Raw genomic sequence first — 24,462 nt, 5'->3', positions numbered from 1 at the left:
ACTGACAAATTTTGCCTTGAAACACTGTTTTACAGTGCTAATCTGTAAAGCCACGTCAGTTCCCTCAAAAGCAAACTCTGGTGTGCTGCATGAAGAAGGCCAACTTTTGTCAGACCTGAATTTATTGCCACTCAGTTTCACTGAATTTTAACCTTTAGGAATACGAGAGTGGGAGAAGAAGGTCTGTTTGCTTTCTTCATAAATTGCAGGGAAAGTGCTCTAAGCACATGGTCATCTGTGATGCCATTTTCTGCACTTTCCCCAGCTTTAGAGTATCCTTTCCGTGACTGGGTTATATAAAGTATTGCAAATGTGGTAGTGTCACCTCTAATGACTGGCACAGAATTTCCTTTTGCCCAGCTGCCATGCATTGAGTATTATCTATTGTAAGCCCAATATTGTTTTCCTGGTTAATCACTGCCAGTTCAAACCCCAAGAGTGTATATATGAGCTTAAAGGTAAAGGTAAAAGTACCCCTGACCATTAGGTCCAGTTGTAGACGACTCTGGGGTTGCAGCGCTCATCTTGCTCTATAGGCTGAAGGAGCCGGCGTTTGTCCACAGACAGCTTCCGGGTCATGTGGCCAGCATGTCTAAGCCACTTCTGGTGAACCAGAGCAGCGCACGGAAACGCCGTTTACCTTCCCACTGGAGTGGTACCTATTTATCTACTTGCACTTGACGTGCTTTCAAACTGCTAGGTGGGCAGGAGCTGGGACTGAACAACAGGAGCTCACACCGTCACAGGGATTCGAACCACCGACCTTCTGATTGGCAAGCCTTAGGCTCTGTGGTTTAGACCACAGCTTAGGGTATATTTATTTGCCCCTGTCAGCACCACTTTACATTTGCTTGGTTTGAAACTCATTTGCCACTTGGTTGCCCACCCACTTGTTTTCAGAGACATCCTTTCTGAGTCCTTCATGGTCTGCTTGCATTTTCACAGTCCTAAATAATTTGGCATCATCCTCAAACTTCACTGCTCATCCTGAACTTCATATCATTTGGGGGAGAAGTTATGTACTAACTGTTTTTTAACTAGTTAACTCCAGCTAAATATTCTGCCCTCTCCTCTCCAAATTCAAAACTACAACTGCTGCTTCTCCACCACCACCTTCCCCTGCAGACAAATTGCCCATTTAGATAATTGCGTGTTCAGACCCAGAAACTCCCCCCCTAAATAAATTCAACCTTGACTCAAATTTTGGTTTTCGTTTTTGGCAGAATTTAGGCCACAACTTTATTGATTACAGAAAGTGTTACTGGTTGCATAGGCTCTGGTTCAACTAGCTCCCTGCCATGCAGGTAGTGCTGATCCAGGGTTCCAGCATAGGTCAACCAAGGGTGAACACCTGGATAAGTGGAAAGCCGGGAACAGGCTATCTCCACCAGCCAAATTTCTCCCTGGACTCAGGCACAGGCACAACCCCCTCACATGGGTAGACCAAACCATTGAGTCCTTGGATTCCTTTAACAGAATATCCTTCGCATAGGGATGGCGAGAGTGTTCTCCCATCCCTATCACCTGAACCAGAGCCTATCCACAACCTTACAATTTGCTACGCGGCAGGAGAAACCCAAATGGCACCAGCCAATCAGCCAAGAGGGGAAAATTCCTGCCATGCCCCTGTCCCAATGACAAATGACAGACGATGGCATAGCAAGGTCAAGCGCGAAGCCCTAAATACAGGGAGAGGTGGGCGGGTGTTCCGATGCACACACCAAAAGAGGAAGCTCTGGGTCACATGCATAGGTATATATAGGTCCCTCGAACCGTTTGGACTGCGTCCCATTGGCCAGATTGCACCCAGCTATGAGGGACCTACTAATTGGGTGTTGTGGCTGGCCAATCGTACCCACCCACAACACAGGGTGTCAGTTTTCAAGGTCTCACCGCAATACATGCCCTCTTTAAGGGAGGACCCAATATACCCACCACCATTAAAGGGACATGAAGCCTCTTTTGTCCAATTGCCCACACCCATCAGTCAAAAGACCATTGCAATTCACAGTAGTCAGAGGCCAAATGTGAAACCCCTGATTTTCATACAAAGAATCGCTGCCTGAGTGTCCCCCTCTCCTCCAAAACTGAACATTGCTGAGGGTCTTCTTCACCCATCAGTTGCTATGTCCACTTCACTCTGCAGTTAGGCTATCCTACACTGCCTTCTGAAGTGGCAGTAAGCTGACCATAAATGTTTCCTCTCTTTTTTGGAAACACTCCCAGCCAATTGATCTGATTGTACCTATTATAGAAGACGTAGGTGCAATGGAGAGACATTCACATATATCTAGATAGCCAATTAGGGAAGGATGTTTGATGGAAGGAAAGCATGTACCGTTTTGGACTTAGAAAACTGAGAAAGGCTCATTTGCTGCAGCTTGGATCTGCTGGTTCATTGACTGCATAGAAGAAAGAGAGTATGTAGTTTACATTAAAGATATAAAAAGAAATTATTATTATTATTATTATTATTATTATTATTATTATTATTAATCATTTATACCCCGCCCATCTGGCTGGGTTTCCCCAGCCATTCTGGGTGACTTCCAACAAAATAGTAAGAACACGATAAAACATCAAACATTAAAAACTTCCCTTTTGTATACCATGTTTATGAAATATAGCTGTTTAAGATTAAACCGATTACATTACAGTGGTACCTCGGGTTACATACGCTTCAGGTTACATACACTTCAAGTTACAGACTCCGCTAACCCAGAAATAGTACCTTGGGTTAAGAACCTTGCTTCAGAATGAGAACAGAAATCGTGCTCTGGCGGCACAGTGGCAGCGGGAATATTGGTTTTCCCCATCAGAAATAGTTTGACATGTACAAAACCAAGTTGCAAATGTGATCTAGTGAGGCCCCAAAACTGCTTTTCACATGAACCAGCCTAGTGGTGTAGTTGCTCTTTGCAAGTGGAAAGTAATATTTTTTAGAGCATATTCTTTCGTCAAGGGAGAGAAGCATGCCAGACTTTGGTTGTTATCCTGAGATGGTATTAAATCAGCTGGAAAGTGGACTGCAAGAACCAGCGGAGGAGATCATCCCTGACTTCTAGCAGACTTTATATCCCTTATTACTCATGAAATGGACAAGAAAATAGCAGTTCTGAAATGCTGAGGAAAATAAATATCAACATTGCCCTTGATGGGGTTAGAATTCCACATTACTGGAGCCAGGAGTTGAGAAAATTCCACAGCATTGAAGAAGCACATATTTAAATACTAGCCATTAAGGTATTGATTAAGACCTGAATATAATGCTGTTTAGGGACGTGGGTTAAACCACAGAGCCTAGGGCTTGCCAATAGGAATCCCCGCGACAGGGTGAGCTCCCGTTGCTCGGTCCCTGCTCCTGCCAACCTAGCAGTTTGAAAGCACGTCAAAGTGCAAGTAGATAAATAGGTACTGCTCCGGCGGGAAAGTAAACGGCATTTCCTTGCGCTGCTCTGGTTCGCCAAAAGTGGCTTAGTCATGCTGGCCACATGACCTGGAAGCCGTACACCGGCTGCCTCGGCCAATAAAGCGAGATGAGCACTGCAACCCCAGACTCGTCCGCAACTGGACTTAATTTTCAGGGGTCCCTTTACCTTTATTATGCTGTTTAAGCTGTTGTTCCCAACCCCAATTAGTGCACAAAACTAATTGGGAGGGAGAGAGAAAAGGAGTGAGGTAGTTCACCGAAGAAGCAAATGACGAATTGCATATGGGGCTGAGCCATCACAGACCTATCTCCACAGATACAACTTTAATAGTCTCTGATGTAACCTCACATATAATAATAATAATAAAAATAAAATATTAATAAGTAGCCTTCTCTTGTGAAAAACAATTTTAACAACTGGCAGTCCTCTTTGAGATTCCATTAATTTCTTGTTAGGCTGCAGCATTAACTCACAACACTAGCAATTTCCTGGAGCTCATGCATGAAAGCTGATCATTTGATGATGGCTGCCTCAAGCGGTGACTCACCTGCACGAATGAGCTGTCACAAACCAAACACCACAGACAGAATTCTGAAATGTCTTGATGTCACCTCAGTGGGGAAACAAGTCATGCGTTCAGCAGAGAATCTTAAAAGCGTTCAGTCATCGACACCTGAGAATCTTCAAGTGCAGCGATGCACCTGCATATGTTAATGCAATGTGCTGCTTTCAATGACCGCTCCCCACATAAAATTGGGGGCACCCTTTGCGTGGTCGCGCACAGCCCCTGGTACCCTGTGCGGCACCCTTAGCGCAGGCTTGGCTTTGCCTTCCCCAGGTGGGATACCTGGAGGTCTCCGCCTACCTCAGCCAGTGGCCCAATCCCACCTGGGGAGGCGTTGCCAAGGTGATCAGGCCAGTTAGGGGGAGGGACCACCATGCCCACACAATAGGGGGAGGATCTTACCTGGGAATTGTCAGTTGGCTCCAGAGCTTCTCCCACCCTACCCACTACCCACCCCCCCACACACTCTGGATAACCCAGATCCCCGGCGGGGAACTGGAAGGATAAACGCCCAATGCCTGAGCCAAGGTCTACCCACATCTGAAACAGTTGTGGCCAATTTTAATCCCATAGCACGTTGTCTTGAGTCGTTATATCACACGGGGCCACCCAGGGTTTGGGTGACTCCGCCTGTCCACACAATGTTTCACCTGTGCTTGACCCGGAAGCTGCTAGTTGCAGCTACTGCTGCTAGGGCAGAATGCTGCAGCATAACTGCTAACAGGAATGAGACCCTGTAAGCCCATAACACGGAAGTAGTACCTCGGGTTAAGAACTTTACCTCAGGATGAGAACAGAAATCACGCGGCGGCAGCAGGAGGCCCCATTAGCTAAAGTGGTACATCAAGTTAAGAACGGTTTCAGGTTAAGAACGGACCTCCGGAACAAATTAAGTTCGTAACCAGAGGTACCACTGTGTGTGTGTGTAATTTATTTTCCATTTAATATTACAGTGGTACCTTGGGTTAAGAACTTAATTCATTCTGGAGGTCTGTTCTTAACCTGCAACTGTTCTTAACCTGAGATACCACTTTAGCTAATGGGGTCTCCCGCTGCCGCCGCCCGATTTCTGTTCTCATCCTGAAGCAAAGTTCTTAACCTGAGGTACTATTTCTGGATTAGCGGAGTCTGTAACCTGAAGTGTCTGTAACCTGAAGCATCTGTAACCTGAAGCGGCTGTAACCTGAAGCAGCTGTAACCCGAGGTACCACTGTATACATTCACATCATTATTATCCAGTATTCTGCCCTGGCTCTTAGAGCCTGTCGACTTCCTTCCTTTCCACCTCTTGGCTTTCAAAATTAACCTTTATATCATTGCAATTTATACGTTATCCACTTCTAATTACACTCATTGCAGAATATCTCTAAAATTTAAATAAATATAGAAAGATAGAAAATTTCTCATTACAAGTCTTCAGACAACCCTGCTAGCAATGATAATTGCTTACAATGATCTTTCAGATATCATCTGAATTTACTCCAGTCCTTTTGGAATACTTGATTCTGCTGGTTTCAGATTTTTCCTGTCAGCTTCGCCAGTCCTGCCAGAGTCCATCATCTTCCTCTGCCACTCTTCTTTCGTACTTCTTGTTGTTTCCATTTTTGGGCTAAAAGAATTCTTGCCGCAGTTGTTGCATACATAAACAGTCTTTTATCTTCCTTTGGTATCTCTTCACCCACTATACCCAATTGAAAGGCTTCTGGTTTTTTAACAAAAGTATTTTTAAACATTTTCTTAAACTCATGCAATATCGCCTTCCCTCATAGAAGCCCACTCTACCACTCCAATCTGTGGAACTGTCACTGTAATAGAGGCTACATAATACTCTTTCCACATTTGTATGGAATCCATCTTTTAGTGTGGTAACACCCACACTTTACAACTGTCTGCCTATTGGCACTAGGGCTGCATTTCCACTGTAACCTTTTTGAGCGCCTGCTAAGAACATTTCATCCAGACATGTAGAATGTTGACATGCGTCTTAATCTGGTTTTTAGTTTATCACTGATTTCAGTTAGTTTCTCATGTTTAAAATTGTTGTTTTTAACTTTTTTTTTTACTGAGAAGTTTCATTTTTTTACTCTTTTTAAAAAACTGATTTGAGGGTGGGTGTGTTTTTAAACCATCAAGTGGTATGTAAGTTTTATGAAATTAATAAATGAATAAGGTGCCGATCAGAAGGTCGGCAGTTCGAATCCCTGCAACGGGGTGAGCTCCCGTTGCTCGGTCCCTGTTCCTGACAACCTAGCAGTTCGAAAGCACGTCAAAGTGCAAGTAGATAAATAGGTGGGAAGGTAAATGGCGTTTCTGTGCGCTGCTCTGGTTTGCCAGAAGCGGCTTAGTCATGCTGGCCACATGACCTGGAAGCTGTACACCGGCTCCCTCGGCCAATAAAGCAAGATGAGCGCCGCAACCCCAGAGTCAGCCATGACTGGACCTAATGGTCAGGGGTCCCTTTACTTTTACCTTTAAGGTGCATTGCTGTGGGACAACATCTTTTGGCAAATGTTCCTCACATCACCAGGCCTCCCACCATTGGTCACCATCACAATGTGTTAAGAGCCCCTCAGTCACACGCTATTTCTTCATTAGTTGACTCAGTGACAGACTCTCTCACACTGGAGGGGCAGTAGAGCTTGTTGCGACCACCAAGGTCAAAGTAGCCAAGTGACATTAATGCTTGGTGTACTTGTCTTCTGCAAGGCAACATTTTTCTGAGTTTGTTGCCTGTGCTTATACTTGTTTTGGTACAGAGTGCAGTCTTGAGATGCCACATTTTGTGGATGAGTTGCCATCTTTTATGGGGGGGTCACAGTTCAGCTTAAAGAGGAAAGGAAACAATCTGATTCAGAAGCCAGTTACAGATAGGTAGCCGTGTTGGTCTGCCATAGTCAAAACAAAACAAATTCCTTCCAGTAGCACCTTAAAGACCAACTAAGTATGAGCTTTCGTGTGCATGCACACTTCTTCAGATAGGTATCTGAAGAAGTGTGCATGCACACGAAAGCTCATACTTAGTTGGTCTTTAAGGTGCTACTGGAAGGAATTTGTTTTGTTTTGATTCAGAAGCCATTAGCTTTGCCCTAAAAAGGAAACCATAAACGGGACTGTAATTTTCTTAAGTCGGCTGTAATGCTTTGAAATAGCCCTTTTAAAAATCTTGCCTGTGATATTATCTATTTTTGCTCTTTAAAAAAACTGATCTTTTGACACTGCAGATTGCAGCTATTTTCCCCAGTCATTATCTTTAATGTCTGCTTTGACACACACAATGTAGGGCACAGAGGAAACAAACTCACAGCCTAATCCTTTGCATGCTTATTCAGAAGCAGATCCCACTGTGCTTAATGAGTATTTGTAGCCTAAAAATGTGCAGTCAAAACGACTGTCTAGACTAGACATTTGTCCAGATAAGAATTTGCTCCCCTGAAGTAACTTGCTACCCCCACAAACCTTTCTTCTTAAATCGGCTGCTCTAGACCACTTTTTTCAAAAGTGTAGGAGGATCTGTGCCCTGATGACACTAACTCTGAGAGTGATAGACTGCAGACCTTTGCATTACTGAATGATACAGACAAACAGGACAGTAGCTAGCAATTGCGTCCACTTAACCTTTGAATGATGATGATGATGATGATGATGATGATCATACACACATAGCAAGAAAATCCTCCAGCAGGCCTCTGGCTTGGAGCCTGTCATACTTATACACACACAAACAAACACACACCACTCCTGGTGTTTGTCTGGCACTTATTACACACAATCCATATTTATTTAACTCTCTTTGGCATGCATGCACCAGAACTATAATAGAGCTTGATGATACAAAGTGCTAGATTGTGACAGTGGCGTTTGCCCTCCTAGGTGTGTGACATCATACTGGGTCATAAGGAAAGGGTTAACTAAGTGTAAAATGATTCACGTCACCTTGCCAACAAAGGTCTGTATAGTTAAAGCCATGGTTTTCCCAGTAGTGATGTATGGAAGTGAGAGCTGGACCATAAAGAAGGCTGATCGCTGAAGAATTGATGCTTTTGAATTCTGGTGCTGGAGGAGACTCTTGAGAGTCCCATGGACTGCAAGAAGATCAAACCTATCCATTCTGAAGGAAATCAGCCCTGAGTGCTCACTGGAAGGACAGATCCTGAAGCTGAGGCTCCAATACTTTGGCCACCTCATGAGAAGAGAAGACTCCCTGGAAAAGACCCTGATGTTGGGAAAGATTGAGGGCATAAGGAGAAGGAGACAACAGAGGACGAGATGGTTGGACAGTGTTCTTGAAGCTACCAGCATGAGTTTGACTAAACTGCGGGAGGCAGTGGAAGACAGGAGGGCCTGGCGTGTTCTGGTCCATGGGATCAAGAAGAGTCGGACACGACTAAATGACTAAACAACAACAACAACAAAATGATTAACCGATTAACCAATAGGAACCCAAGGGGAGGAGTTAGAGTGAGAGTTGTTAAGAAGTCTGTCTGGAGTTAGAGAAGGGAAGGAGAGAGGATAAGTCTGTGGGTTGGGCTAGTTTGATGTGAGAGAATCTGTTAAGAGGAGTCAGTTAAACAGTTGGGATATCAGTTAGAAGGTATTAGGAAGGTATAGGCCGGTAAAGAAACTAAGGTTAAGAAACTGACAAGAAAAATTATCTGAAACCATAAACTTGTTAATGCTTATAAAATAAACTTGTTTATTTGGCTTAATGTTAACAACTGTCTGGGCTCAGTGTGTACCCGAAACGGGTTGGTGGCAGCGGGGAAGCGATCACAATGGTGGCACAGGGATCAATAGACCGTCAAATGTCCGGGAACCCTGTGTGATCGCCACAGATTCTGCCATAGTATTGGTGAACAACATGCAACTGTGACTGGGAAACAAGAGTGCCACCTCAAACTCAAGAACAGAATAATTATTTCAGACATGTTCCTAGTCAGTACTTCCTTTAAGGGTCATGTGGTGCAGGTTATTTTGGTGTATTTTTGAGGGGTATTAAAAAAAATTCCTATTATACTTGCAAATACTTCAACAGATTGCTGATTGCAATGAAGAAATAATTGAACTAGAGTGGAAGAAATCAAAAGCGTCTTAATTCATGAAAGCTTTAAAGAGATTAAGAGTGTAATTCTCTGCTGGTACAAAATCTGACTCTAGTGGAGTTCTCTGGTGAAGGAGCTTGAACATTTGGTGAAACTCTGCTGTTCTCCTTTGCCTCCATATCCCATCCTGCCCTCAGCTAAGTGGGAGGCAGTTCCGAAAACGTGTAGAAACTGCAAACATGAATAAATGTAATAATACGCTTTTTCACTTCAATTTTAATATACTTTGTACTTACTGAATGCTTAAAGCTCGATTTCCATTAGTCCAATAATCTTACAACAATAAGATAGGTCAGTAATATAAGATGGAGTTATTGCAGATGAGAGGCTATAGGTGACAGAATAGCCTAAGTCTAGCTGGTGAGATTATGGTTCAGGTTAAATTTGAAATGACATTTGAAATTATTCCACCTTCCTAGCTGCCAAATCACACAACTTTAAAACAGTTTAATGTGTTGCTCTGAATAGCAAGAAAGGGAAAGAAATGAAAAAGTGCAACACAGCTACCAATCACAAAAGTAATGTATCAGTTCTAGACTAGTGAGCTGTAAAAGCAGCTGGAGTCGTTCCTGTAGATGGTGAATTTCCTTCTGCTGTACATAAACTGCTTGTTAAGTAATAGCCATATTTCCTAGGTCTGGCCTCAGTGGTCAGGTACAAACACATCTGTGATCATTAAAATGTAATAAAACACAGTTATCTACCATATGCCAGTATCATCAGAAATACATGCAGTTCTGCTTTGTCCTTAAATTTTTCCTTCTAGTGGCTAGTGATGTTCTACGGCAGCTCAACAATTTTGGGGTCTCAACAACTTTCAGGGTGTCCTGGTTTTTACTTTTTGAAATATGGCAACCCTACGATGTTCATATCCTTAAAACAGCAGAGGAAATCTATTCTTACAAAGTGATGTAAGCTATTCTTAGTGAATCGTGTATCTCGTTTGGTTGAAGTTCTCTTGATTCACAGTTTTCTCTTGAAAGAGAAGGTGATTTGACCATTCCTGACAAAGCCAGCATGGACACAATGGTTGGCGACAACTACAACCTGGTTGCAAATACTCCCTTTTTAGCGTGATTGAGATGGTAGTTGCACAACTGCTCTTGGATGCAACCGATTACCTTGATCCTTACCAGGTGCAGACCTGTCTATGGGACTGAATCAGCCTTGGTTACCCTGATGGATGACCTTGATCAGGAGGAGGGCAAGGCAGTGTGACTTCGGCAAATCCACTACATCGAAAACACACATTTGAAACACATGGCATCCCCCAAAGAATGATGGGAACTGTAGTTTCCTCCTCACATATATAAAATCCCCAACAAACTACAGCTCCTGAGATTTAGGGCTGGGGGAAGTCATGGTCTTTAAATATATGGTATAAATGTGCCCTTACTCAGACTCTTAGCAGCTTTGATGTCATTGACTGTAATAACCTGATCAGGCTCTGAGATGGGCACTGTTTTACAGTGGTGTCGGTCCTATTTCCAGGATTGGTTTCAGAGAATAGCATTGGATGGTTGGCCCCCAGTCCTCTACCAGTTGCACTGTGGGGTCTCCCAGGGTACTGTCTTGTCCCCAATGCTATTTAAGACCTGTATGAAGCTGTTGATAGTGGTCATTAGGAGATCTGGAGTGAGGTGTCATTAGTATGTTGATGATGCCCAGTTCTGTTTCTCTGTAGCATCTGAATCATGAGAGATACGCAAACCCACACCTGGTGGTTGGCTAGACGAGGCCCAACAAGCTGACTCTGAATCCCGTCATGATGGAGGCACTATGGGTGAACAGTTCACGTGTCTGGATAATTGTTCAGTTGCCTGCTTTAGAAGAGATCATGCTCCCCCAATGTGAAGATCTGTGTAGCAGTCGGTATCTATACTGGATGCAAAATGGGTTTTAGATACGTAATTGTAGATATGTGGAACGTTACATATATTTTACAGTACAGTGGTACCTCTGGTTATGAACTTAATTTGTTCCGGAGGTCTGTTCTTGACCTGAGGTACCACTTTAGCTAATGGGGCCTTCTGCTGCTGCCGTGCCGCCAGCGTGCGATTTCTGTTCTTATCCTGGGGCAAAGTTCTTAACCCGAGGTACTACTCCTTGGTTAGCGGAGTCTGTAACCTGAAGTGTTTGTAACCCGAGGTGTTTATAACCCAGGTAACACTGTATTGTGCAGTTGGTTTGAAGTGCTTCCTAGGAAGTGATTAATAAATGAAATAATAATAATGAATGATGCCCTTCTTAACACACGTCATACTTACCATCCTTTGTAGAGCTATGAGCCCACTCCTATCATTGTGCCTTTGAGTACAACATATTGTTGCAATGTTGCATGCCACCCCAATCTCCAAGTGGTGCCATGTGCATAGCATGGGATCGTGTTTCCTTTTGGAACTGAGACACAGTGGAAACCCTGGTGTCTTTATTATAGATGGTTTATTTACACATATATGCAACCTGAGCCAACGATGGAGGGACTCACAGCATCAACACCCCAAAAGGGTCTTGTTTTTTCCATTGCTACAGCCTTGGATTCCAGCAGACATCCAACATCGTGTTCTGCCTCTCTGGCTTCTCAGCCTGCATCTTTCTAGGTCACATTGCAAACACTTTCAACTCTAAACTCTGGCTTTTGTCCTGAGCCAGTGTGGTGTAGTGGTTAAGAGTGGTGGACTCGTAATCTGGTGAACCAGGTTCGCGTCTCCGCTCCTCCACATGCAGCTGCTGGGTGACCTTGGGCCAGTCACACTTCTCTGAAGTCTCTCAGCCTCACTCACCTCACAGAGTGTTTGTTGTGGGGGAGGAAGGGAAAGGAGAATGTTAGCCGCTTTGAGACTCCTTCGGGTGGTTATAAAGCGGGATATCAAATCCAAACTCTCTCTCTCTCTTCTCACTATGTGCGAGTCTCAGTATCACCCATTTGCTGTCTCGCACTGAGCTGCCTCTTCTTTTTGCTTCCTTAATGGTTCATCAACTTTCCTTTGTTCTCATTAATGGCCCATCACCCAGGCAATTACCTGAACATAGGAAGCTAGCCTGCCTTGATTAGCTTTTGACACTTGCTGGGTCCAGCGACTAGGTGTCATGCAGCCAGCTTAATACCCAAAGCCTTGATTAAATTCTAACACTTACTGAATCCAGGAATTTATACTGGTCTGGCACCCACAAACTCAGAACACTATATGTCAGGGACTGGCAGGGCTCTGAAGAGTGTGTGTTGGAGGCAAGGGGCCTGGAGAGTGACCCAGGAGAGGGGGCCAGTGATCTATGGGGTTTGGAGCCACCTGCAAGTCAGGAGCGAGCGAACTAGGAGGAAGGGGCAAGGCAGTCTGAGATGGGAGGAAGTATGCAGGATGTAGCAGAGATGGGGATGGGCCAGTAGACTCCCCACCACCCTGCTGTCTCCTAGAAGCAGGAGGGGCTGGAAGAGGGAAGAGAAGCAATGACTTCTGTATAGGAGGAACCTCACATTGTGTTTGTACCCCTTGTCAGATGAGGATACATAGGCTGAGGGGCAGGGTCCCCCTGTTGCTGTAGCTGGTCCATATGGCAGAAATCTGGGGACAGCTGCCTAGAGGATAGCTGCCTCTCTGTGTGTGTATCTGGAGCACTGTGAGAACAGCTCTGAGTGTTTCTTTGTCAAAAAAAGACTTAACTATCAAGCATGTGTCTTCCTTGGCTGGGGGCCCAGGACACTATGGTTGTACAACAAATAATGCAATAGCTAATGTGTGTTCTTGAGGATCCAAGGGCTGGGTCACATATGCTTGCACAAAAGTGAATTACTCTTTCATTGATTACTGATGGAAATGCAAACCAGTTGCATCACTTCCTGTTCACAAAGTTTTATTGAGGTTAAGAAGTACAAATCCTGTATTGGTTTTCTCTCTTATCTTCTCAGGAACCCCTCCTTTTCCTCTTGAATAATACAGCACTAACAGTATATCTCTGATATACAAGGTCTCTCATCCATAATTTAAAGACACTCAATATTGATAAACCCAATGTCTAGGCTGCCTAGACTAGGCAAATGATGAAGGAGGTGGGGGAAATCTCTTTTTGCTTCACTGTGATGGACATAGGATTAACTTCAAGAATACTGGAAATAAACAGGCTGTTTCTACCTCTAGTTGCAACAGACGCCTAAAAAGTGGCTGACAGAGAGAGCTAAAACTTTTTTTTTTTGAAGGGGGGGCGGATTCTGATCATGTTTTGTTTTTTTAGGTGCAGTCACTGATTTTTATAAATTCTGCAGCATTTTCGCCTTGTAAGGTGTGTTACAATCTGAATTCCATTCCAAACTCATAATATTCCAGACTATTATGTTTGTATATATTTCAGTAGCGCCATCAACATACATTGCACTTTCCAATTTCACAGATGGAAAAAACCACTTTCATTTTATAGCTATTTCATAGATGGTTTTATTTCTTTGTATAATTATGTTGTTACCCGCCCTGGGACAATTCAGGATTTCCAGCTGCAACCAAAACACACTGCCCAGTGTCCACACCGCTGATCCTATCATCTTCCTAATATTCTAATCCATGATGGCACTGATCTATCCTCACATTGCATAGAGTAAATATTTCCTCTATACACAGATGCTGAATGAGGAAGAATCATGTTACACAATTAATGTTGCAATCATTTCAGTATAGTCAGCTATTTACAGGTCTTGAATCATGTTACATATTTAGGCTGCATACACACGTAACCTTTGAAATGCACAGTGGTCATTTTTTCACAGTGGTTTTGTATGTAGCCTTCACACGATAATGTCGTCTAAAGCAGCAGCTGCTGTGTTGTCTGTACACAAAGGTGGGCTTGTTTTCATACTGGTGCCCAGTTGTGTTCTCTGTTGCCGCCTTCTCAATTAGTGTTTCCACATACCTCCCCCCCACCCCCAGTCTTCTGAAAGTGAGGGGCTAGAAACTGGTGTCTTGATATATAGAGGATATATCAGTGTGCAGAGGCAGATAAGTTTCTGTAATACTTCTTATTCTGCCTAGAGGTGGCAACCATTTTGCGAGTGACCAACTGATGTGTGATCTCCAGCATGGTCAGAATGGGGGCAGTGAATAATGGGATGTGGCGGGCTTATGTGTGCTCTGCCAATCTGCGCAGGAGCCAGGAACAGACCCCTGGCGCAAAGTTAAACATGGTGAGGGGGAGTGGCACAGCCCATTCTTGACACAAGGTGCATTATAACCCTGCCTACAGAATGAGGAACAAGCGTCTTCACCCCCATCGTTCAGCCTGGACACTGAGGTCCAGCTCCGAGGACCTTCTGGCGGTTCCCTCCCTGCGAGAAGTGAGGTTACAGGGAACCAGGCTGACGGCCTTTTCGGTAGTGGCGCCCGCCCCATGGAATGCCCTCCCATCAGATGTCAAGGAAATAAGCAACTACCTGACTTTTAGAAGACATCTGAAAGCAGTCCTGTTTAGGGAAGTTTTTGGTGTTTGGTGTTTTATTGTGTTTTTAATATTCTGTTGGGAGCCACCCAGAGTGGCTGGTGAAACCCAGCCAGATGGGTGGGGTATAAATAGCAAATTATTATTATTATTGACAAATAGTGTGGGACAGGCATAATGATATGCGGATGACGTCCTGTGTGCTGGACCCCCCAACAGGTGCCTGCATCCTACAGTTGAATGCACATTATCACACAATGTGTACATGCCTTTAGTGTTTTGGTCATTTTAGGATAGTCAGCTATTTGCAATCCTAAAACTATTGTCAGCAGAACAACTAAATGACTTTCTTTCTTCCTTTTAAGACAACCTGGTGCATACTGCAGTGGAGAGAGGGTCAGTCTGGCAGCCGCTGGCTTTCAGCAAGTTGCTGTTCTTTAAGGGTGCAAATCAACTAAGCAACAATTAGAACAGACCAGATGGAACCGATAGATTTAAGTTACATCCATAGATTTCAGTGGGTCTAACAGTGGCAAGTCTATCTGCCAAATGGGGTGTGTGTGTGGTAATACTACTGGCCTACCCTCAGGGTCTTTGTAAAGGATTACTAGGATAAATGTGTGAGGGGACATGTAAATGGTGAGCATAAAGTCTACATTTTTATATTTTAATACTTCACCAGGCATTGGTCCAGCTGTTGCAGCCTCTCAGCTTTGCGCACAGTGAATACTGGTATAATTGTCTGTGCTGTCAGCTTTTATTGTTAGCTGGCTCTGAGAGCTCTGGTACACATGATGCGTTAAGAGACTCTGGGCACTTTGGCTTCTGCAGTGAGAATTTAACAATGCATGCCCAGTCCTGAAGTGTACAACATGAAAACTGCATTATGGCCCTTTTTTGCCATGCAGCTGTTACAGGCTGCTGTGGTTTATTCCCGCAACATAATTCTCGAGCTTTCTGCTATGGAAGGTCAGACACTGGAGTTACTTCTGTTGATGTCATATCTTCCCTATGTTCTTGTGAATATTTAATCAGCCCAGTTAGGATGGCATGGAAGTCTTTACAGCAGCTGTCTGCAGTATAATCTTCCTTAGGCTGCAGCGTGAAAATGAATCCTGGGACTGAACTCAAGGACATGGGAATAGAAAAAAAAAGAGAGAATTTCACTTTTCAGCTAATGGTACTATATGAGCAAGCGGCAGAGAATTTGGTGTTCAGGATTATTCCTTTTTTATATAAAAAAAAACCCCTTTCCCTTTAGTATAATAATATGCTTCCAGCCAACATTTCACATAATTTCTGTAGAGTGTTTTGTGTGTAGGCCTCGGGGCTTGAATTTGAATTTGTACATTGCTTAAAACTACAACTGTTGCTGCCAGATGCTTTGTGCTGTAATGGAATTGTGCGCTTATGCTAGGCAGCCAAGCTGCCCAAAAGACAATGATGAAGCAGTATAGTCATACCTCGGGATGAATACGCTTCAGCTTAAATATTTTTGGGTTGTGCTCCACGGTGACCCGGAAGTAACGGAGTGAGTTACTTCCGGGTTTCACCGCTCGCGCATGCGCAGACGCTCAAAATGATTTCACGCGCATGCGCGGAAGCAGCAAAATGCGACCTGTGCACGCGCAGTCGCATCTTGCATTCGCTTCTGGATGCAAATGGGGCTCCGGAACAGATCCCGTTCGCATCCAGAGGTACCACTGTATCTTAAATAGTACTGTAGTTGCAAACTACATATTCTAACACAACAGGCTGTGATAGTCTGACATACAGATGAACAGAACAGGGCATAGTAGACTTACTTACAAGGGTCTACTTAAAGGAGGGGTACTGTTCCACTCCACATTTTTTTACTACGTATAAATACACGTACTACGTATAAATACACACTGCTGATGCTAAGGACTTTGCTAGAAGCAGGAAGAGTCCTTGTGGAAGCACCGTTTGTGTGAATCAGCACCACCATGTCTGCTAAAAATCCAGTAAGAAGTGTGCATGCACACGAAAGCTTAGACCCAGAACAAACTTAGGTGCTACTGGACAATTTATTTATTTATTTCAACTGCGTCAGACCAACACGGCTACCTACCTGAATCCAACATTTCCATGATTACAGCAATCCTCTTTCTAGGTGAAACCCACAGGTGCTTAATTTATAGCAATTTATAAACAAAAGAAAGAAATTAGTAGAAAGTCCTTAACTGGCTGGATCATACCCATGTTATCTGAGAACAAAAAATATCCATCACATATATAACCAGTCATTTTTCATACACATAAAACTGAACATGACACTCAGGGCCAGATTTAGGTTTGATGAACATATTGGGGCCTTTTATATGTCCAGCTGTCAACAACAAATTGTTGCTGTTTTGTGTGTGTTGAATATATGCTATATGGTAATTTATGGACCTAATAGCCATTTGCACATGTTGCCGTGCAACCAGTCCATGCAGAATGTAGGCACCCTATATATAGAAATGAGCAAACCTGTGATATTTTAGGGAGCAGGCTAGCAGGTGGGGCCCATTATTTACATCATAGGAGCCTATACAACACAATACACGGTTGCTGTATGTAGGTTTTATTTTACTTGTTTTTTATCATATTTTGGAAATGTACATCCTGGTGTGTTTTTCCCCCTTTAATTTTTTGGGGGCTCCCAAGAGAGTGGGGCCCTAAGCTATATCTTGTTTAGCTTATACGTAAAGCTGGCACAGATTACACTGCTTGGATAAATTGCTTTCGTGAGCACTTTGTACATTTTATAAATAAAATAAAATAAAAGAAAAGAAAATAAATAAAATAAAATAAAATAAAATAAAATAAAATAAAATAAAATAAAATAAAATAAGGCTAGTGGATGATTATGTGCAAGTCATGATTATTTCCACCTGCACCTCCCTCTCCTAGCTTCACATGAGGTTAACTGCATGCTTCATTTCTCTGTATATCTCTGTCTGCACTTAAATTGATTTTTCTGCCTTGTGTCATAATTCATTGCAAATCTATATCTAACTTTCACCGACTCATCTTGCCTTCATATTGTGCTCCCTTATTGAAGGCTTGTCGCTGTTTATTCCCTTTATTTATTGCCTTTCATTTAACAAAGTTCAGTTACTTTTATCTGCTGTCTCTGATTCAACAATTGCTGAAACTTGTTATATCAAATCTTGTTCTCCAGGGTATTTATAACATTATCCAATCGAGCATTCCTGGGCATCCTATATCCCTTCTTCTAAATAATGAATGAGGATATTAAAAGAGCTAATTTAGCCCTTGTCCATCAATTGAACTGCCATTTATCAATTACTCCCCCCTCCCCTTTGAAGGAATCTTTGCAATTTTTAGCACACATGATGGTTCTGTGTGAATCAGACTGCAGCAGCAAGACAGGAAGATATTCTTAGGAGGCATCTTAGGTTTTTCCTTTAGGTTCTTTCTTTTTTTAATAAAAGGAAGGAAGTACCAGGCAAGAAGGGTGGTTGGAAGAAGTAAAGATGCCTGAGCCATGAAAACAATGAGACGCAATATCCCTGCTGGGTCCTGAGGGGCCTTTGCGAAAACAGAATAATTCCGAAAGGGTGAAAGGACCTGGAAGACCCGGACATATATTCAAACAAGAAATGTAAAGACAAATGGTATTAGCATACCATTTGTCTTTACATTTCTTGTTTGAAAACACTCATCCATTGTTTCCTGAGACAAACAGATGCCAACCTATTGGTATGCCATTCTTAAAAAAAAATCTTATTACTTCATTGGTTGAAACATCTAAGGAGTAGATGGCATGCAAGTTTAATGTGACAGTAAAGCATTTAAAGAAGAGTATTAGGCTGGTGGCACTGTGGGTTAAACCACTGAGCTTTGGGCTTGCCGATTGAAAGGTTGGTGGTTCAAATCCCCGCAATGGGGTGAGCTCCCATTGTTTGGTCCCTGCTCCTGCCAACCTAGCAGTTCGAAAGCACATCAAAGTTCAAGTAGATAAATAGGTACCGCTCCGGCGGGAAGGTAAACGCCATTTCCGTGCACTGCTCTGGTTCACCAGAAGCAGCTTAGTTATGCTGGCCACATGGCCTGGAAAAACTGTCTGCAGACAAATGTCGGCTCCTTCAGCCAGTAAAGTGAGATGAGCGCTGCAATCCCAGAGTCGTCCCCCAGAGACTGGACCTAATAGTCAGGGGTCCCTTTATCTTTACCTATTACACTTCTTATTCTTATTTTCATTTCTATACTGCTTTATATTTTTAGGGGGGGTATTCAAAGCGGTTTACAACCTACATTAAAACATCAAATAAAACTTTCCAAAATACAACATTGCAGAAGAAAACCAAATATAAAGTATGCATTCAAAGCTACATTATTAACAGGAAACTAAAATATCATCTTACGCATTTCAAAATGAGACATTACAAAGGGAGATCATGTATAGAATGCTAGTTATAAACTCAATTTGGTTATGTCTGTTTTTAAAGGTTTTATTGTGTTTATTCAGGGGGCCATGAAGCTGGGTAGTCATTCGCTGCCCATTTAATGTTTATTGTATACTGGCCATCTGATTTCAAGCGAATGGTGCTGTAAAAACATTGTTTGTTTGTTTGTTTGTTTAAATAAAAGGAAAGGAAAGGAAGGAAGGCAGTACCCACAAATGCCATGAAAATTCAGCATTGTTTTAGTGCAAATTTCTCCTCCTAATCACATTCCTGTATGCCATTCTGACAAATGCACACATTTTTGCAAGCGTCTTCCCTCAACAGAATACATTTATGCATGTGGGTTTCACTAATATATTCATTTCAATGCACATTCTTCCCCAATATATGTAGTTTTGTAAATCGTGATTGGTTGAAGAACATCACAACAAAATTCAGATTACTTCGAATTTTGAAGGATACCAGAGTTTCAGTTCATCTCTTCCCTCAGAAAGTGAGAAGGTTCCCCTTTCAATGTTACCTGAACTTTCTGAAGTTCTTCTTTCATAGATAACTCTGCTACTATCTGTTCCCCTAAATCCCTCCTACGATGTACATGTGATGCATGTATTTGGTTTTCTAGGCTCAACTCAACAGAATGTCTCTTCTAGGACAGCCTTTGACAAGCCTTTAGTCCTTATTCCTGACTGAAGTGAAGCCTAAGTAGGTCTGATTATAATTGCACGTATTTATCCCCTGTCAAAACTTGCCTGCTTGTCTCCTCCCTTCCCTCTATTTCCTCTTCTCCACCCTCAAATTTAGATAATAAGTTAGGGTCTTTGGGGAGGGATTTATTTTTCTCTAGAGCACTAACTACATTAATAAAACAATGCTTTAAAACGATGTTGTTATTAAGACTTGCAAATGGTCTGCCACCCTCTTTTCAACGAAAGTATTAAGCATTAGAAGTACTTTCCTGGAATGTGTACGTTTAATTATTTGATGACCCAGGTTGCTGTGGCCCAGTACGCTGAAGGAAATTTGCTAAAACTTTAGACTCCTTTGGGGCAGGCTGTGGAGTTTAGATTTTTCACAGTATTTGCAATAAGCTGCTGAGTTAAGCCTGACTGTTTATATCTGCCCCGCTGCTGTCACAACAAAATGATTGCCTTTGCCTTGATCGTTTTTTATTTCCGACAGGTGAGCTTTTGGTGTGGAAGGTTGTATATTGTCTTACTGTGGCTGGGTAGATAACCCAACCTTGAACTGCACACTTTAATATTTTTTTTTCTTGTGCATAGCAATCATTGCAAAGCTACACACACACATCCCACCGGCAAGATTGCTTCTTGCCGCTCCTTGCAAAACCACAATTCAAACTGGGTGCCCTGCTATCTCTCTTTCCTACCTGCTTACATGCTGATTCATTGATGAGGACAAATTTCTATGTGTAGAGTTGAGGCTGCAGGCCCCGCCTCTGACTGAATGGTCGGTGAGGTTGCAGCAGTATCTGCTAGGGAGACAGCGGAGGAAAGTGTACCTTTGCTCTCCTATATCTACTACAAGTGATCATCACCCCAGACAGCTTGCGTACGAGGTTACAGGAGGACCCGTGTGTGACCGCCCTGTTCAGCATCCCCCTTGTCAGTTCAGTCTTTTCCTTGCATGCTTTTTCTTTTCCTCCTCTAGTCCTTTGAAGGATTCTCCCTTTTCAAACAAATCCAAAGGAGTTTGTCTGGCTTTAGTGAGGCAGCTTGTGAGCAGGCGAGCTGGGACAGAAGTTCTCTGTCAAAAACTATTCACTTTCATTAGCAAAAGTGTTCTGGCTCTCCTCAGAGGACTACCTCCCTGCATAAAATGAGTGGATGTCGAAAACGGTGTAAACGTGAAATACTGAAATTCGCCCAGTATCTTCTCAGGCTAATTACAGGGTCTCTCCATACAGGTAACAACCATTATTTTCTTTATCATGAAAATGTTCAGAGTGGTAACACTGTAACTGTCTTCTTCCACTATGCTTTTTGCTCTGTTTTGTGGGGGTCTTTATTTAGTAAAATGAACGGGGAGGAGGGGAGGGATTTTAACGAATGCATTTTTGGTTGTTTAATGTAAACTATGCTGGAGCAGTACATTTGGTTAAATTGCACTGAAGTCTGCAATTGCATCCAAATCAGAACGGTGCTGTTAAACATACATATGTGTTTGCATATTTGTTTGGAGCAGAGTGCATTAAGAAATGTGGAGCATTGTGCTCTCCTGTGGGGTTTGGCATATGAAGGCAGATTTCAATGTATGAACGATGTTCACGTTATCTCAGTTGGCAAGCAGAGAGCCGCTCTTGAAATATAAATCAACTGCTGGATGTTAGCATGACATTAAAATTCTATCAGCAGGAGCTTTGGAAAGACTGCTTTTCAGGGTGTTTAAAATCTGTGAAATTTCTGCACACTCTCTCTTGACAGCCAAGCCCTTGAAACTGAAATCTTGAAAGGGGTAGGGGTGTCTGTGTGTGTGCACGCACTTGTGTTTGTTGATTAATCTCTGCTTTAAGGTGGGTGAAATAACAGCATGAGACCAAGTTGGAACATTTTGTTATTTAAAAAGAATTCCTTTGCAGAAGTGAGGCCAGCTGTCTCTCTTTGGAAAATACTTTTCCTATTCTGAGGTGCATGTGATAAGGTATTTTTACACCTCTGTCAGGTGACAGTGGTAAATAGCCCACCTTGTATGCTCCAGGTGACATTTATTTATGTTTTGATTCCGTGTTAAAAATATCAGTTTGAGGTGTGTTCTGTGTGTGAGTGCAGTTTGAGGGCTGTGGGTGTGTGTATGCTATTAATAATTATAATTACATATTCATATGCATGCATTAAGGACACCGCCATGTGTCAAGTTGTAACGAGTTTGCACTTTGCTGTGTTAGAAAATCTTGCTCCTTGGAAACTCACAGAAATTGAAGGGTTCAAATCAAATTCAAAGATGCATTTTTACTGTCAGAATAAAATACATTATATTGACACTTATATCTGCGTAGAATAAATAGCCATTTCCAGTAAGCGGTTTTTATACCATTCTGGCAGTTTTGACGGTTTTGCAGAATTTGGTATAATGGGGTGCTTCTGCTACGAACATGTGTCCCGAACCTTCACCTCATCACTGTTGGTAGAATTTGTATCCTTTATTTTTAGGTCATGGTGAGTCAAACAAGGATATTAGTTATATACATTCTTTCAGGAATCTCAAATTCATATTCCTTTTATCATATTTCTTTAGGCTGCAGCGCAGTGGAATAGTTGTCAGCAAATATTTCAGCTGGGGCTACAACCAGGAACTTTGGGGTCTGTGCTGTTTTGCCCCTTGTGGTGAGACTCGTCTGAATCATTCATGGGACAGCAATGGGCTTTCAGACTCCAGGGTGGCTCCCCATGTAGGAAGCCCATTGGTTTCTCTTGATCTAATATGCCATTGCAAGCTTCTGGCTTGCACCTTGCCTAGAGAAATGTGAGCTTGGTGTTGTCTAGCTGCCTTTTCCTGTACTCTTATTCCCCTACCATTTTCTCTAAGTCCATGATTTCATGCTTCCTGCTCCTTGTGCTACCAGTTCTTAAGACTCCCTACAGTCAAGCAGTAAGCAGTGGGCAAAATCCAGCCAGAGTTGGAGAAATGTCAAGTTGCTAATCAATCAATTTTTAGAGAGTCGGTGTGATTTAACAGCTAGGGAAGACGTAGCCAAGGAACTGTTCTCCAGGTGTTAGATTATAACTCCCTTCATCACTGAGCATTGGCCATGGTGGCTGGGGCTGATGGGAGTTGTAGTCCGACAACTTCTAGAGGATACCACGTTGAATACCGTTGGACTTTTACTGGGTTCAAATCTATAGTGAGCCATGAAACTCCCTGGGTGATCTTGGACCAACCACTCTCTCTTAGAATAAGCTGCATTTCAGGCTGACCAGGAAACCAGGTGTGCTACCCTGAGCTTTTTGGCGGGTGAATTAAAAAGTGAATGGTCCCAGCATTAAAATAATATTCTGCTAGCAAATCATAGAAGAATCATAGAACTGTAGAGTTGTAAAGGACCTTGAGGATCATCTAGTCCAACTCCCTGCAATGCTGGAATATGCTGCTGTCCCATGTAAGAGTCAAACCTGCAACCTTGGTATTATCAGTGCTACTCTCCTAGCATCAGAAATGGCAGTTACTCAAATATTTTGTTGAATACTGTGCATGCAGCTCTGTCCTGTGACATGCTAGGCCACTCGTGTAAGATTGTCATATGTCCAAAATTTGGGCATGCCATCTGGTGTCTATTTGGTTGGGGAACACTGGCCTGCAAGCACTCCAGTTGGACAATAGCCTTTACCAAAGGTGTCATGGGCTTTGAAGACACTCAAACTCAGGATGCAAGGGAGAAACGTGCTAAGAGGAAGGCACGCTTGGCAAATCCACACCGTGATCAACTCCCACCCAGAAACCAATGTCCCCACTGTGGAAGGACGTGTGGATCCAGAATTGGCCTCCACAGTCACTTACACACTCATTGTTAAAACCATGTTTATGGAAGACAATCTTACTCAGCTACGAATGATTGCCAAAGAAGAAGAAAAAGATTTGGGTCATTAGCTGACCCACAATCTTGCTTTCATTTTTTAAAAAATGCAGATATGTGGTCTTAGTAAATTGAGATACACAATGTATACTGAGCAGGCAATATTCTGCTTAATTGTTTAGGCAGGAAAAATGGTCAATTCCCACCTTCCATTGCCAATTGGAAAAGTCGCACTCACAATTAACATGTCTGGTTCTCTGCTGGCAGCTCTGTCCTCAGTCTCCCTGACATTCACACATTACATTTTCTATTCTGGTGCCCAAAAGAAGTGCATGGCCAACACCAGAGACAACCACCCTATATTGCAAAACCACTGAGCTGAACTTCAGCCATGAGCAAAGCAGCAAGAAAAGTACAGGGCTGACTGGAGTGGGGGGTGGGGTGGATTTACTGTTCAAGAAGGAGGAGACCGGAAGGCAACCGGCTGGAGCAATAACCCATGAGAGCCAAGGACAACCAGTGTTTGGGAACACAGAGAGGCTTGCAGGTTGACGAGGTGAAGCTGATGGTTCCCAACTGCAGGCCTGGCCCACCCATTAGGCAAAGTGAGGCGACCACCTCAGATTACAAGATCCACAGAGGGAGCAGATCTGGCCTCCAAGGAATGCACTGTTTCATTCCACCCCTAGGAGGAAATGTTGAGGGCAGCCCTCTGGAGTCTCCTGGGCTCTGCACCCACCTGTCATGATTCGGAGTGGACTCCTTCTCTTCCCCCTGCCCTCTATGACAGCCTTTGATTCCAATTTCAACTGTTGAATAAGGTTAATTTGATGTTCCACCCTTGTTCCTGACATAGATCTTCACTCACCTCTTCTTCCCTGGCACCTGAGGGAGGGGCACCATTTTGTGGTTTGCCTCAGGTGCCAAAATGTCTTGGGCTGGCCCTACCAGCCAGATCTATAGCAGCTCTAGGGCCTCAGAT

At 43.1% G+C, this 24,462-nt stretch overlaps 1 protein-coding gene across 5 annotated transcripts in view; it reads left to right on the top strand.

Moving 5' to 3' along the window:
• The window catches only part of KCNIP4 (potassium voltage-gated channel interacting protein 4), a 405,833-nt gene that overhangs the window by 100,065 nt on the left and 281,306 nt on the right, over positions 1 to 24,462 (top strand). Inside the window, exon 1 of one of the 5 annotated variants that reach the window (XM_081876481.1) lies at positions 20,447 to 20,876. The exons of the other annotated variants lie outside the window; for them this stretch is intronic. Coding sequence (XP_081732607.1) covers positions 20,789 to 20,876 — 88 coding nt within the window. The 5' untranslated portion in view covers positions 20,447 to 20,788. Of the gene's footprint in view, positions 1 to 20,446; positions 20,877 to 24,462 lie in introns of those variants that run through there. 5 annotated transcript variants of the gene reach the window in all.

Source organism: Podarcis erhardii (assembly GCF_964252035.2).
Source record: "Podarcis erhardii genome assembly, chromosome: 9".
Lineage (NCBI taxonomy): Eukaryota > Metazoa > Chordata > Lepidosauria > Squamata > Lacertidae > Podarcis > Podarcis erhardii.
Note: the sequence above shows the minus strand (reverse complement) of the source record. Positions and strands in the feature narration are given on the sequence as shown.